The sequence below is a fragment of the Choloepus didactylus genome, chromosome 4 (genome assembly GCF_015220235.1).
Source record: "Choloepus didactylus isolate mChoDid1 chromosome 4, mChoDid1.pri, whole genome shotgun sequence".
Classification (NCBI taxonomy): Eukaryota; Metazoa; Chordata; class Mammalia; order Pilosa; family Megalonychidae; genus Choloepus; species Choloepus didactylus.
Window position 1 is genome coordinate 99,689,744 of NC_051310.1, and position 13,840 is coordinate 99,703,583.

Genomic DNA, 13,840 nt, shown 5'->3' on the forward strand with positions numbered 1-13,840 from the left:
TGTCCTCAAGGCCCTTGCCATCTGGGGGGAGACAGGCATGTGACAATCCAGGGTGACTAACACTGTGGCAGGCGGCCCTTGTAGGGGTGGTTGGAATGTGGAGAAGGGCACCAACACTGCGTGGGGTCAGGGGTCACTCCAGGGATGTCACCTCTGAGAAGGAGTCTTGGAGCTGTCCTCTCAAGGCCAATTAGGGAAATCCTGGGGAAGGAGGAAGCTCTAGGTTGAGAGCACGGCATGGTCCAAGGTTGGAAGTGAGGGAGCATGAGGTGGGTTGAGGAATCTTCAAGAGATGGTAATGGGGCTGGAGGGAAGTTTCTGGAGCCTGTGGCTATTGACCAGTCCAAGAAGTATGGCCTGAAGAACTGTGAGAGCCTTTCTGTGCTGAGAAGTGCTTGAAGGGACCCTGTGGAGAGGCCATGGTGTTTCCTGAGCCTCTGCTGGAGACTCGGGGGGCCCTGCTTGCCCCCTCCTTGCAGCCACAGTCTTCAGGAAGAGAAGCAGGCAGATCCAGCCTACCCTGTCATGTGTCGGGTTCCCCTGCTTTGCTTCACCCCATGCCCCCACCATCCAACAACTCCACGACCAGAAGGGGCAGGGGGAGGAGGGACAGCACACAGGTCCCTCCCATGGTTGGCAGGTGGCTCTTGGCAGTCCTCAGGGTGGAAGTGAGGCTGTCAACCAGAGTCACCACCGTCTCCTCTGACCTGTTGGGCCATGCAGCCCGGCTATAATTAAGAGTATGGAGTGGCCCACGGAGGGGCAGGGCTGACGGGCTTAGGGATCCCGGTATCTGTCGGCAGCAGGAGGGGCCTGGCAGTGAGCCGGCCAGAGGAAGGAAGGGCTGGCTGCTGGCCCCCCGTGTGATTTTTTCCAAGTAGTCGCTGCTATTTATGCCTCTGCAACTTGGGCTCACTCAGGTCACCTCAGCCTCTTGTAGATGAGAATGTGAGGGCCCAGAGAGGGTGGGGGCTGGCCCAAGGCCACACAGCATCCTCACCTCAGTGGGCCATGTAGAATGAAGGTTTCTGACTCCCTAGTCAGCACCCTTTCCCCTGAATGTGGCCCTCATTCTGGCAGTGGGTCCTGTGAGAGCCACCTCGGGCCCCCCAACTCCCCCAACTGCCCCCTTGACCCCCAGATGGGCCGATAGGTTGCTGTTGCTCCAGCTGCCTAGGGGCAGGCCCACAGGATCTGCACACACGGCAAGTCCCAGCCGGGAACAGGAACAGCTGGGATTTAGCCTGGGAGCTGTCAGTGTGGGCAAGGCAGGGGTGGGGTTGAAGGGGCCCTCTTGGAGTGTCCCCCAGCCGGTTCTGAGTCAGAGGGGCGGTGAGCACCTCCACTCCACATCTGTGAGTCCCGGCCAGCCAGAGGGAAAGAGGAGGCCCTGTTCCAGCTGACCCTGCTGCCTCCCCAGCTGAGGTTCTGCCTCAGGGTGTAGGGCCAGGGACCCCCCAGCCCAGGCCATCACAGGGACACTTTCCTTTCTCTCCGCTAGGCCTCAGGTGCCATGTTTTGCGACTTGTATTTGGGGTGAAGTATTTCCAGCCAGGCTCGTAGTCAGACAACAGAAGCCCTTCCCTGAGGGGACATGGAGTGGACCCCAGCAGCCTGGGCCTGGCTTCAAATCCCTGTGACCCAGGGAGGGGATGTAGGCCCAGAGCCTGTAGGAGAAGATGATAATCGAGTCCTCTGCCTAGGATGTTGTGAGGGTACATGCCGAGCACCAGGCCAGCCTAGCAGCTGCTCATTTGCCCACCCCCAGGATAGAGGGATCTATTTCCAGCCAGCAGAGGTGATCTGGTGATTCCAGCAGATTCCTGGGGTCCCCTGCAGGAGCCGAGGTACTGAGGCTTTGTTCCCTGTAGCTCTGGAGGGGCCTGGGGACCTTGGGCCTGCTTCCCTCCTAGCTCTGCCCCCTTCTCAGCCCCCAGCCCTGGGGATCTGCTTCCTGTTTCTCTTTGCTCTTCTGAGCTCACTTTGGGGATCACCATGATGCCAATGCCGTCTTGTGTGGCCTCTCCACAATGGGCCCATCTCCTGCCCTCCCAGCCCCCTCGGGGGCCCTTCTAACTGCCTCCTCTGGCTGGGCTCTCCTTCCGGCCCCATACCCCACCCGGCCCAGCCCCAGTGCTCCCCCCATGCTGCCTCCAGAACCTTCTCCTTCTCCTTGCCCCATCCTGGAGCCTCACACTGTCTGTTCTTCCTGGATGGGCCACCGTCTCACTGCCCAGCTCCTCCCCCACTGCGTCCTCTGGCCCTAGGAGTCCTGCCACCGGCCAGGGGGCTTAGGAGACCACACTGACCATCCACCCCATGCCTGGGCTCCCAGCTCCCAGACCTCCACCTCTGAATCTGGGCTCCCAGCCTTTCCCACACCTGCCTTCAATAGCCCCTCCATCCTCTCCAGCCTGTCTGTCTCCTGTGGGGTCTCCTCCTTCCCTACCTGCCTGTACCCCAGGATCCATCACCCCTGCCCCCTTTTTCCTGAGCCCTCAACTCCAGCAAAATGAAGCCCTGGATTGAGCCATGTGGCTTCTCTGTGTCTACACTAGGCTGCTGGATACTGCTGAGCAGAAGTACACTGTTGGTGCTAGTGGGCACCAGCAACCCTGACCCCTCCTTCCCCACCGAAGTTGCTCCAATCCAGGAGAACATCCAGGCCTGCTGCTCATTGTACAGATAGGTAGACTGAGGCCCAGAGAGGCCCAGAGACCAGACCAAAGTTGCCCACTGAGCCAGAAGCCAAACCTGCCTGGGCTCTGGCCCTCCTGGTAGACACTGTCCCAGTGGGCATTGCCAGGCCAGGCTTGCTCATCCCCGGGAGGATGGCTGCTAGAACTGGCTTTGAGAAGGGTCCCCCATAGCCCTGAACTGAGGATGGGCAGCTGGGCTGGAGGGCAGAAGAGAACAGGCTGAGCATGGCATGCAAGGATCAGAGGAAGCATCTGGGGGGCTCTGGAGGCATCTCCCTGACCCGGGCATGAATCCAGCCCCATCACTTGCAGCTGTGGGGCCTTGGGCAAGTTGCTCAGACCCTCGGAGCCCCAGCTTCCTCAGTGTAAAATAGCAATAATAGCCTGCAGCTATTGAGGGCTTGTTGAGGAGTGAGTTCGTAAGCTGATCCTTGTAAAGCAGAAGGAATAGCACAAAGTAAGTACTTAATGAAAAGTAGTTATTAATGCATTAATAATAATGGCCTTGTGGGACTTCAGAGCAGGCGGGGAGAGCACATGGGCTGTGGAAGTGCCCTGCCTTGGGTCCCAGCCCCAACCTCATCTCTGTCCTGAGCAAGTTGCTGAGTCTCTCAGAACCTGTTTCCTCATTCAAAAAATGGCGGTCCTTCTGATGTGGGGGCGGTAGGTCCTGGAGTCTGAGCAGGTAGGGAAGGGGGAGACCCCATAGGAGGAGGAAAGCCTGAGAAAGGATGGAGGGGTCAGGTGTGGGGGAGGCTGGGAAGGAGGGTCAGAGCTCCTGGGCTGGGTCAGCCTGGGGTACTGACAGGATCAAGAAGGGGGCAGTTCAGCGTGGCCACGGCAGGCCTGGGGGCCGCAGGACCTGGGAGCAGGGGCCGAGCTAGGGCAGGTGGCTGGGCTTCTGGGCCTGGTGCCTCGGATGCTCTGAGATGGGCCAAGGCTGCTGCCAGGGCTGCTCTGGGGGAAGGAGGGCTGGGGGTGTAGCTGGAGAGGGAGGCAGGCTGGGTTGCCGACGCTCCCATATGTCTTCGTTTCATTGCACGAGTCTCTGGGGCTCGTGCCCCTCCCCTGCTTCATTCAACCAGAACAGCTGTGCTTTACTCTGTTTTATATTTTTATTTTAGTGGGGGGGAAACCCCAAACAGGTTTGGCTGCTAAAACCCAGAATTTCCTGGTGTGGGATTCTGTGGGAGGCCTGGGTTCCCTGCCCCAGCGGCAGATGTAGACTCTGAGGCAGGTTTGCGGGGGCCCCCCTGCGCCTCCTGAGCATGGCAGCTCTTCTGTGGCTCTTCTCCAAGGGGCACTAGGAGGAGTGATTTCCAGGCCCACACCGCCTTCCCAGGCCTTCTGCCCTCCCTGGTCTGCAGGGCTCCTGCAGGGCTCTAGTGCAGGGAACCTGGGCTGGAAGAGGTCTGCTCTCCTCCCAGCATCTCCTTATGACCCACAGCCATGGGTGGTTTTCCTCCTCCTGCCCCCAGCCAGCCTGGTGGGGTCAGTCGATCCCGGAGATGGATGTTCAGAGCCCAGAGCCGGTATGGGCTGCCTCTGTGGCCTGGGTGCTGGCTGGGGTGGCCGTGGGGGTCAGACTTGGTGAGCAGCCACGCTGGGTGGCTTAGTCCACGCCTGCCTGGGTGGGGCAGGACAGAGAAATGCATGGTCAGTGAGCAGCAGGGTGTGGCCGGGCCCCGGGCCCCAGGATGGCAGCGGCTGCCCGCCCCCTCCCCACGATGCAGGGCCCTTGTGATGAGGGAATGTTGTAAGTGGCATGGCCTGCTGCTCCTGCAGCCCTCCCTGTGCTGAGCCCCAGGCTGAGCCTTTCAGGATCCCCACTGCTTCAGGCATCTCTCTGGTCTGGGGACACCCAAACCTCCAGCTCCAATTGCAAAGCCTTATTCCCAGAGTGCCCCCAAATGCAACTGTCCCCTCCCCAACCAGGACCCTCTGCTCATCCTGGCTCCCTGACCTTGGCACTACCCTCCGTCAAACCCCCCAGACTGGAAAATGAGAGATTCTTCATCCGCTATCATACCTGGCCAGCGTCCCCAAGTCCCACAGATTCTGCCTCTCTCTGCCGCCTCTGTGCAAGTCCTGGCTGCTTGGGTTGGCCCCGCCCACCCCTTGCTCCCAGATCTGTCGTGGCTCTGCATGGCTCAGTTCTCTCCAGCCACCCCAGCCCTCGCTGCTCCAGGAAAACCCTGCCCTGTCCCCACCCCAGTTCCTCCAGGACAGCAGTGAGCACTGGTGCCTGCTCGTTGGCATGCTCCACAACTCATGCTGCAGTATGTCACTGCATTGGTGCTTGCTCAGGGCCTGGCAGGGGCAGCAAGATGGTCCTGACCGCTCCCTACCCCCCTACCTCGAGTCAGTGGCTCCCCACCAGCGTGCATCGGTGTAGAGATGGCCCAAACTGGGCCTGGGATGCCGTCCCCAAGGCCCTTCCATCTTCCTGTCTTGTAGCATAGTGTCTGGGACAGTCTTAACTTCATGGTGGGCCCCAGCAGGAGTGTGTGATGGACACAAATTGTGGCTGGCGTCTGCCTTTTTCCCCTGTCCCTGCCAGGACATGCTGGCTGGAGGAAGGCAGGAATAAATAAGGGAGTGAGCAGGTGGGGAGGCTAGCCCCAGTGGTGGGGAATGGGCAGGCAGGGCTTCCCCTGGGCTCATCTCCCAGCTTGGTGGCCGGGCAAGGGGCTGCTTTTAGTCCTTAGCCTTTCACAGATGACCCTAGGTCCTGGCCCAGAGTGGGGCCATCAGAGGCCCTCTGTTTTATCAGCTGTCATGTGATGTTCTCCAGATCCCTGCCTGAGACGGCCCTGTTGGGGGTTGGAGGCTGCAGGAGCTCAGAGCAGGGCCACTTGAGGGCTCAGCAGTCCAGGAGAACTGAGGGAAGGGTCTTGGGGCTGGAGGTGCGAGGAGAGCATTGTAGGTGAGGGGCCGGCGTGCACAGAGGCCTGGGCTTGAGCAGTGGGGTGAGTTGCTTAGCCCGGCTGGATTGCAGGGTGGGAGATGAGCTGGGAGCAGCCAGGAGGGCCTGTGACCCTGGGCTGGGGCTCCGAGCCTCGCTGGGGACAGGGAGTTGGCATTTCCTGTGAGATTAGGGCTTTATGCCCTTTCTCGCCTCACCTGCTCTCCTGGCCCACCAAGGCCTCCCTTCTAGTTCTCTCAGGCAGTCCCCTTACCTCCTGTTCCAGTTTGCTAATGCTGCCGGAATGCAAAACACCAGAAATGGATTGGCTTTTATAAAGGGGGTTTATTTCATTACAAAGTTACAGTCTTAAGGCCATAAAGTGTCCAAGGTAAGGCATTAACAATCGAGTACCTTCATGGGAGAAAGGCCATTGGCATACGGAAAATCTCTATTAGCTGGGAAGGCATGTGGCTGGCATCTGCTTGCTCCCAGGTTATGTTTCAAAATGGTGTTCTCCAAAATGTCAGCTTTCAATGGCTGTCTTCAAAATGTGTCTCTCAGCTGCAGCTCTTCTGAGGTCTTTGTGAGCTCTTTTATAGGATTCCAGTGATTAAATCAAGACCCACCCTGAATGGGCGGGGTCCACACCTCCATGGAAATTATCCAATCAGACTTTTCACTCACAGTTGATTCAGTCACGTCTCCATGGAAACAATCAATAGGTTCCAACCTAATCAACACTAATACATCTGCCCCTACAAGATTGCATTAAAGAACATGGTGTTTTGGGGGACATAATACATCCAAACTGGCACACCCCCTCATTGCATCCCCCTGTCCCATCTCTGCAGCCGCGGGTGGGGCCTGTGCCTGGATGACCCTCCTGCTGAGGACATCATCGACTTCCCCTCAGTGCCACCCGGGATCCTCTATGATGTGAGCCACCAATGCCGCCTCCAGTACGGGGCCCACTCCGCCTTCTGTGATGACATGGACGTGAGTGCAGGCGTGTGTGGGCGTGGGGGCCCGGCAGGCGGGAGGACTCGGGGGGCAGCCTGAGCAGCCTGTGGAGCCAGCCTCAGGGGACTCCGCCTGGCCCTGGGCTTGCCCTCTGAGGCCCAGCTCTCACGTGGCAGGACGAGCCACAGGCTGGGTGGCTACAGACCCAGATCTGAATTCTGGGTCAACCATTTACCAATGCGGGGACTTTGAGCAAGTCCTTCAACTTCTCTGAAGCTGTTTTATAAAAGAGGGAAAATAAAAGCTACTCTGTGGGTGCTGGGGAGATCACTGACATGACAGACCTGGGCTGATATGGAGACCCTGTGTCTTCTAAGGGGTCCTTCCAGACAGTGGGCAGTGGGCTTGGGCTTGGAGAGGGGGCTCGAGGCAGCAAACCCAGTCTCGGGGTCCCAGCCCAGGGCTCCTCACGCCACACATCCAGAGAGGAAGGGGGTGGGAGTAGGAGGCAGGAGCAGAAACAGAAGACAAGAGGGGCCTCTGGGAGCCCTCACGTAGCACCAGCCCCATGGAGGGGTACCCAGGGGACGCTCGGGGATGATGAGGGGTGGGGCAGGGCAGGTGGGAGCACCAGGAAGGGGGTGAGGGTGGCCCATCCCTCCTCCTCGCAGAATGTCTGCCACACACTCTGGTGCTCCGTGGGGACCACCTGCCACTCCAAGCTGGATGCAGCCGTGGACGGTACCAAGTGTGGGGAGAAGAAGGTAGGGGCGCCCCCAGCCCCAGCTGTGGTGGGGAGGGGCTGCGAGAGACCAGACTTCCTGCTCTGGGGTCGGCCTGGGCTCACCAACTCGCTTGTGCTCTCAGCAGGCCTCTGCTGTAAAATAGAGGCGTGAGGGGACAGGGCCTGATTCTGTGATTCTTGAGGAGAGTCAGCCCATGGGTTCTGTTGTCTCCCCTACTGAGCGGCACCAGGCGGCTTTGGTGTTGGGTGACTGGGGGGGACCCTCAGCCCTTCGCTCTCTCCCCACTGCCTTTCCAGCTCTCCCTGCCCGCCCTGTTCTCACTAGGTGAGGATGACGGACGGGCCTGGGGTGGGGCTTCTCCCCTCCCTCTGTCTCGGTAGTGGTGTCTCAATGGCGAGTGTGTCCCTGTGGGCTTCCGGCCCGAGGCTGTGGATGGAGGCTGGTCCGGCTGGAGTGCCTGGTCTGTCTGCTCACGGAGCTGTGGCGTGGGCGTGCAGAGCGCCGAGCGGCAGTGCACACAACCTGTGTAAGTATGGAGCTCGGGAGCCGGGAGCAGGGTGGGATTGAGGGCCCTGAGCAGAGTCAGCTGACTGGAGGGAGCTTGGCTCCATCCCAGACTCCCACTCTCAGAAGTGTTCCCTTAGAGAGCAAACCCGGAGCATCCAGAGCCACCTTGGGTCATGCCCAAGGAGTGCCCGGGAGGCTGGCAGGGTCCCCTCTGCTGACCCCATTGCAGAGAGGGCAATGTCCAGGCCCAGACACTGGAGGGACACATCAGAGGCCACCACAGAGCAACAGCTGGCTGCAGGGGGCAGTACACGGCAGTGGTTAGGGCTTAGACCCTGTGCCTTAGGTGGGTGAGGGTTCAAAGCCCCTCTCCTCCAGTCAGGCAGGGCCCTTAACCTCCCTGGGCCTCCGCCTCCTCCCCTGTATGTATGGGCAATGCAGCACCCACCAGGTAGAGTTGCTGTCGGGGTAAATGCAGTTAACGCAGTGAAAGCATTTACCCTGCACCTAGTCTGTGATGAGTGCTCAGTAAGCAGGAGCCGCTTAGCAGCCTCAGGGGTACAGCCCGGGCCTGAGACAAGGCTGGGGCACCTGGGAGAGTTGAGCAGCACCGAAGGGATGGTGTGGGACTTCACCTCCTGGGCCCCAGTTTCCCCACTTAAAGGGTGGGAAGAATATTTCCTCCCTTGTGGGGTGATGGGAAGGCTCAGTGAGATGCAGAGGCTGGTGGTACTGTGGACTGGGGGGCAGCCTGGTGACTTCAGATGAGCCCCTCTCCACTGGGCTGTCCCAGGGCAGATGGTGCCGGCCCCATCTAAGGCCTTTGACTGGGCCCCCGGGTCTGAGCTGGGGAGGAGGCGGCTGTACTGGTGCAGAAGCAGATGGGGTCCAGGTGCTGTGCTCAGACAGCCCCTCAGCCAGGTGGGGCACAAGGGGCTTCCTCTTGACTGGGTGCTACCAGGATGGTGGATCTCATGGACTAGAGACTCAGAGAGCAGACCCCTGGGCAGTGCCGGTCACGTCCACAGCTTGTTCCAGCCTCCCAGGGGCAGCACCAACCCATTTTATAGATGAGGAAACTGAGGCCCAGAGAGGTCGAAGATTGCCCAACATCACTCAAGGTTGAGGGCAGAGCCCAGCTTCCTGCTGCCCCCTTCCCTTGATCTTTAAGGGTGGGGTGAATGTGTCTGTCTGGGCTGGAGGGTGGGCGGCCCAAACGGGGAGAGCAGTGTGAGCAGAGGCGGGTGGCAGCAGTCTCTGGGTGTGAGGGATGCAGGAGGAGGCTGCTCACTCCAAGGGCCCATTCCTGAATCCAGGTATACAGTAGGTACTCACTGTGCCCATACTCAGCCTCCTACTCTGCCTCTCCCCACAGGCCCAAATACAAGGGCAAATACTGCGTGGGCGAACGGAAGCGCTTCCGGCTCTGCAACCTGCAGGCCTGTCCCCCTGGCCACCCCTCCTTCCGCCAGGTCCAGTGCAGCCACTTTGATTCTATGTTCTACAAGGGCCGACTGCACACGTGGGTACCCGTGGTCAGCGATGGTGAGTCCTGTCTCGACGTGTGGGGATATGCAGGCTCAAGGTCACCTGGGGTACAGGCAGGAGGCCCATCCCCACTCCCCTGGGGCTGCTGCTCCTTCCTAGCTCCCCAGTCTGCAGCCTTGCAGATAGCTACCAGCCCAGCAGGAGCCGCTGCTTGGGAGCCTCAGGCCTTCTGTTGATGCACGTCGCAGTGGGGTCTTCCCAGCAGCTTCGGTGACTCCTGCCCTGGCTGTCCCTGATGGCTCCTCCACTTGGGTCCCCAGTGAACCCCTGTGAGCTGCACTGCCGGCCCTCGAATGAGTACTTTGCTGAGAAGCTGCGGGACGCCGTGGTCGACGGCACCCCGTGCTACCAGGGCCAGGCCAGCCGTGACCTCTGCATCAACGGCATCTGCAAGGTGTGCCTGGAGAGGAAGAGGAGTCTCCCAGCACCACCTGCCCCTGGTCCCCCCGGTGGACACCAGCTCCTCCTCTGGGACCCTTCTGATCTTCTTCTGGCCACCCATCCCAGGCTGTCCCATTGGGCTTCCTGTCCCCAGCCCGTTAAGCCCCTCGATGGCCTCCTGTCACCTCTGGGGCAGAGCCCCTCCGTTCCTCCTGGCACGTAACACCCCTCACAGTCTGGCTTCACAGCCCCTGCTTCTGCTCTGCACCACCACCCCCACTTCATCCACGCCCGCTGTCCTCAGATCCTCCCCACGTGCCCGCACCCACCCTCGGTCGGAAAACCTTGGCTCTTGCTGGCTGGCTGAGCCCAGGCAACGGTTTCCTCTTTGATAGAAAAGGGGCTGATCTGTGCATCACCTCACAGGGTTAGACCAGGTGGTACAGGTGACATGCAGTAATGGTGGTGGCAGCTCCTCCCTGTCCTCACCCCCGGCCACCTTCTTGCTCCTGCTTCTGGGAAATGAATCCCCTGGGGGTGTAGAGGACTGGGCTCAGAGCAGGATCGGCAGGGAAGGTGCTAACCTCCAGTGACCTTGATGTTGAATCCTGAAAACCCCCGTACACCCCAGTGTGTCAGCTTCCCTGCCCACTCGTAGCCTTTCATAAAACTTCCCTGGTCTCTTGTCTCACGTGATCCTCAGAACACACCTTTAAGGTGCAGATGGACCTCCCATTTCACCTCTGAGGAAACTGAGGCTCAGAGAGGGAGAGGGGTTCCCCTGGGGTCAGGCAGCACCCCCAGGTGCTGTTCTGCGACTCTCTCCTCCGACCCCGGCAGGCCCTGCGGCCGGGCCCAGGAGAGGGCTGGCGGCCGGCGGCCCAGCACAGGGGGCGTCTCCTTCCGTGTGTTGCAGAACGTGGGCTGCGACTTTGAGATTGACTCGGGTGCCGTGGAGGACCGCTGCGGCGTGTGCCATGGCAACGGCTCCACCTGCCACACCGTGAGCAAGACCTTCGAGGAGGCTGAGGGCCTGGGTATGGGTGGCACAGCTGGCGGGTGGGGGTGCTCTTAACCCGGCAGCCCTTTCTCGTGTCTCCTGAGCCCCTCCCCTTGGCCCCCATGGTCCCCACCCGGGCTAGAGATGAGTCCAGGAGTCAGGGATGCTCCAGCCCAGGGACAGAGACCTGTCCTCATGGGAAGCCCCCTGCCCCAGGGGGACCTCAGGCTGGGTCACCCTGGCTTGTGGGTGGCCCTTGGCCCTTTCAGTGGGTTACTGTCATCTTACAAAGCTTCAGAGTGCCGCCAGCCCCACTCCCTCACCTTTGCACACCTTGCCCAAGTGCCACCTGTGCGCTAAGTGATGGGGACATGGAGGTGAAGAGCCCATAGTCTGGCAGGGTGTCCGAACAGACAGGGACCCTTTAGTGTGACAGATGTAGTGGAGGGAGGGCCAGGGGCCGGGAGGGCACTAAGGAAGAAGGTCCTGAGCTGGGGAAGTCAGGGAAGACTTCTTGGAGGAGGCAGAAGTTGAGCTGAATCATAAGTCTCAGGCAAGATGGGGATGGACATTCCAAATGGAGGAGAGAGCTGGTGCCGGAGCCCATAGGCAAGGGAGAACACAGAGCATGCTCTGTCTGGGGGCCTGTGAGGAAGGCAGGGCTGGGCTGTGGGGGCCTTGAATCCTGGGCCGAGAAGCCTAGGTTTCATCCCAGAGATACAGGACAGTGTGGTTGTTAAAGCGCAGACCCTGAAGCCTGGCCCATATTCCAGCAGGACCCACGGGCAAGTTACTTTGCCTCTCAGTGCCTCAATTTCCTCTTCTGCAAAATGGGGGTAACAATAGTACTTACCTTGTAGGGTTGCTACATACGAGATCACATCTGTAAAGTGCTTAGGGAGTGCCAGGCTGGTGGGGGTGCCAGACCAGAAGAAGGCCATGGGGTGGGGGTGGGGAGGAAGTCCCAAGGATAAGGCCGAGTCAATTTGTTTTCTAGAAAGGTCATGCTGGCGCTGGGTGAGGGGGAAGGGCCCAGACATGTGACAGCGAGACCAGCCAGGGCCTCCAGGAGAGGGGTGACGTGGGTCATGGGGGCAAGTCTTGAAGAGCTTTTCTGAGGTTTTGGTGCCCTAGGGCTGATCTAAGCATCTGCTTTTGCAGGGAGCTCAGAATCAAAAGCTAATGGCGGAAGGCAGGCAGGAGCAGATGGGAAGAGGTGGAGGGAGAGGGTGGGGACAGCCAGCCCTCTTACCCCTGAGCCCCCAACAGGGTACGTGGACGTGGGGCTGATACCGGCCGGCGCTCGTGAGATCCGCATTGAGGAGGTGGCCGAGGCCGCCAACTTCCTGGCCCTGCGGAGCGAGGACCCGGAAAAGTACTTCCTCAACGGGGGCTGGACCATCCAGTGGAACGGGGACTACCAGGTGGCGGGCACCACCTTCACGTACGCACGCACGGGCAACAGGGAGAACCTCACGTCCCCAGGGCCCACCGCAGAGCCTATCTGGATCCAGGTGCCTACCTCCCGGGGCCCGGGGCGGGGGTCAGAGAGGGACTTCAGGGGCCCAGATCCCCTCAGGGCAGGGCACTGGGCTTGGAGGAGTCAGCCTTGGGCAGTCACAGAGCCTGGCTCCAGGCCTGGCTCTCCTACTGGGGCCCCTGCCTCGGTTTCCCCATTTCTGAAATGGCTTCATGGTGTAGCCCCCGTTCACAGAGGTGCCTGGGGTGTGTTCCTATAGGGTGGTCCTCCTGGGTGGTAGGTGCTAGGTGGACGGAGAGGACGCCTCATGCTCACGGGGCCCCCACCCCCTGCCCCAGCTGCTGTTCCAGGAGAGCAACCCCGGGGTGCGGTACGAGTACACCATCCACAGGGAGGTGGGTGACCACAGCGAGGTCCAGCCGCCTGAGTTCTCCTGGAACTATGGGCCCTGGACCAAGTGCACAGTCACCTGTGGCACAGGTAAGAGGAGGGGCAGGTATGGCTGCTGCCCAGTGGGGCTTTGTCTCTGGGCAGAAACACTCAGCTTCAACCCCCAGCTCGCTGCTTATTTGCTGGGCTGCCATGGGCTTGGGACCGTGCTTCTCTGAGCCTCAGTTTGCCCATCTCTCAAATGGGAGTAGCAGTTGCCCCTGTCTCAGGTCTGTTGGGGGGGTTAAATGAGAGGAGGCAGGTAAAGCACCTGGCACATGGTGAGGATGTCTCAGCCGTTATCATCCTCCCTCTGGAGAGGTGCTCCCTTTGGTTCTCATTTCTCGGCTCTGGCAGGTCTTGTACCTGCGTCTCTGCTCCATACTGGCCCCTTCTGCTTCCCGTAGCCTCGCCTGAAGGCACCTGCAGGCTGGGCTCCTTCGCCTCCTCCACCTGCTGCCTGGGGCCTGGAGCTGGGCTGCTTAGGGGCTCCCTCCTCCCTGGGGCTCTCCAGCCCCTCCTAGGAGGCCAGGGCCTTGCTGCCTGGGCTGCTTCCCCAAAAGGGGATTCCCCAGAGAGGCAGAGGACGGGGAGCAGGGCCAAGGCTGCAGGGGCAGGAGGAGGGAGGCTGGGACATGGCGAGGAGCCTCTCAGCCCAAAAGCCATTCACTACGTTTACTTCTTTCTTTTAACTACTGAAAAAAGTTAGCAATTTCACTAACCCTCACTCTGCCTCCTCGCAGCCCTCCCCCGCCCCCCAGTCTCCCTCCTCTGCCCCTCAGACTCCCCATCTTTGACTCTTGGGGTCCAGGGATCTCAGTATCAGGAAACTAAGACAAGAGACATTTGAACATTCCTTAAAATGCTATTATGATGACAAAGTGAAAACTGGTCTGTTAAAACTTTGCAGAAATCTTCAAAAGCTTTCAAACTATTCTAGCCAGTACAAATGTCTTTAAATTTACAAATGTGTAAACAGATACATTTGGTGAACTAAACATTTGGGTTCAGCAAATTGGCTGCTTCCCAGGAGGAGCAATTAGGAACGTGTTGAGCTGCAAGTACCAGAATCCTGACCATTGGTGGCCGGAACAGATGAGGGTTTATTTGTTTCAGGCACTAAGAAGTCCCTTCATGCAGAGCCCAAGTTGGTGGGACAGCTGGCAAAGCCTTTGGGGACTG

The 13,840-nt window shown here is 59.8% G+C and overlaps 1 protein-coding gene across 3 annotated transcripts in view; it reads left to right on the forward strand.

Moving 5' to 3' along the window:
* The window catches only part of ADAMTS7 (ADAM metallopeptidase with thrombospondin type 1 motif 7), a 47,059-nt gene that overhangs the window by 23,683 nt on the left and 9,536 nt on the right, over positions 1–13,840 (forward strand). For all 3 annotated transcript variants that reach the window (XR_005216394.1, XM_037833267.1, XM_037833268.1), the window contains exons 9-16: positions 6,459–6,603; positions 7,239–7,331; positions 7,694–7,839; positions 9,196–9,365; positions 9,629–9,762; positions 10,666–10,786; positions 12,019–12,263; positions 12,568–12,709. Coding sequence is in view for 2 of the 3 variants with exons in the window: in XM_037833267.1 (XP_037689195.1) it covers positions 6,459–6,603; positions 7,239–7,331; positions 7,694–7,839; positions 9,196–9,365; positions 9,629–9,762; positions 10,666–10,786; positions 12,019–12,263; positions 12,568–12,709 (1,196 nt within the window). In the remaining variant the exon portion in view is untranslated. The remainder of the gene's footprint in view (positions 1–6,458; positions 6,604–7,238; positions 7,332–7,693; positions 7,840–9,195; positions 9,366–9,628; positions 9,763–10,665; positions 10,787–12,018; positions 12,264–12,567; positions 12,710–13,840) is intronic.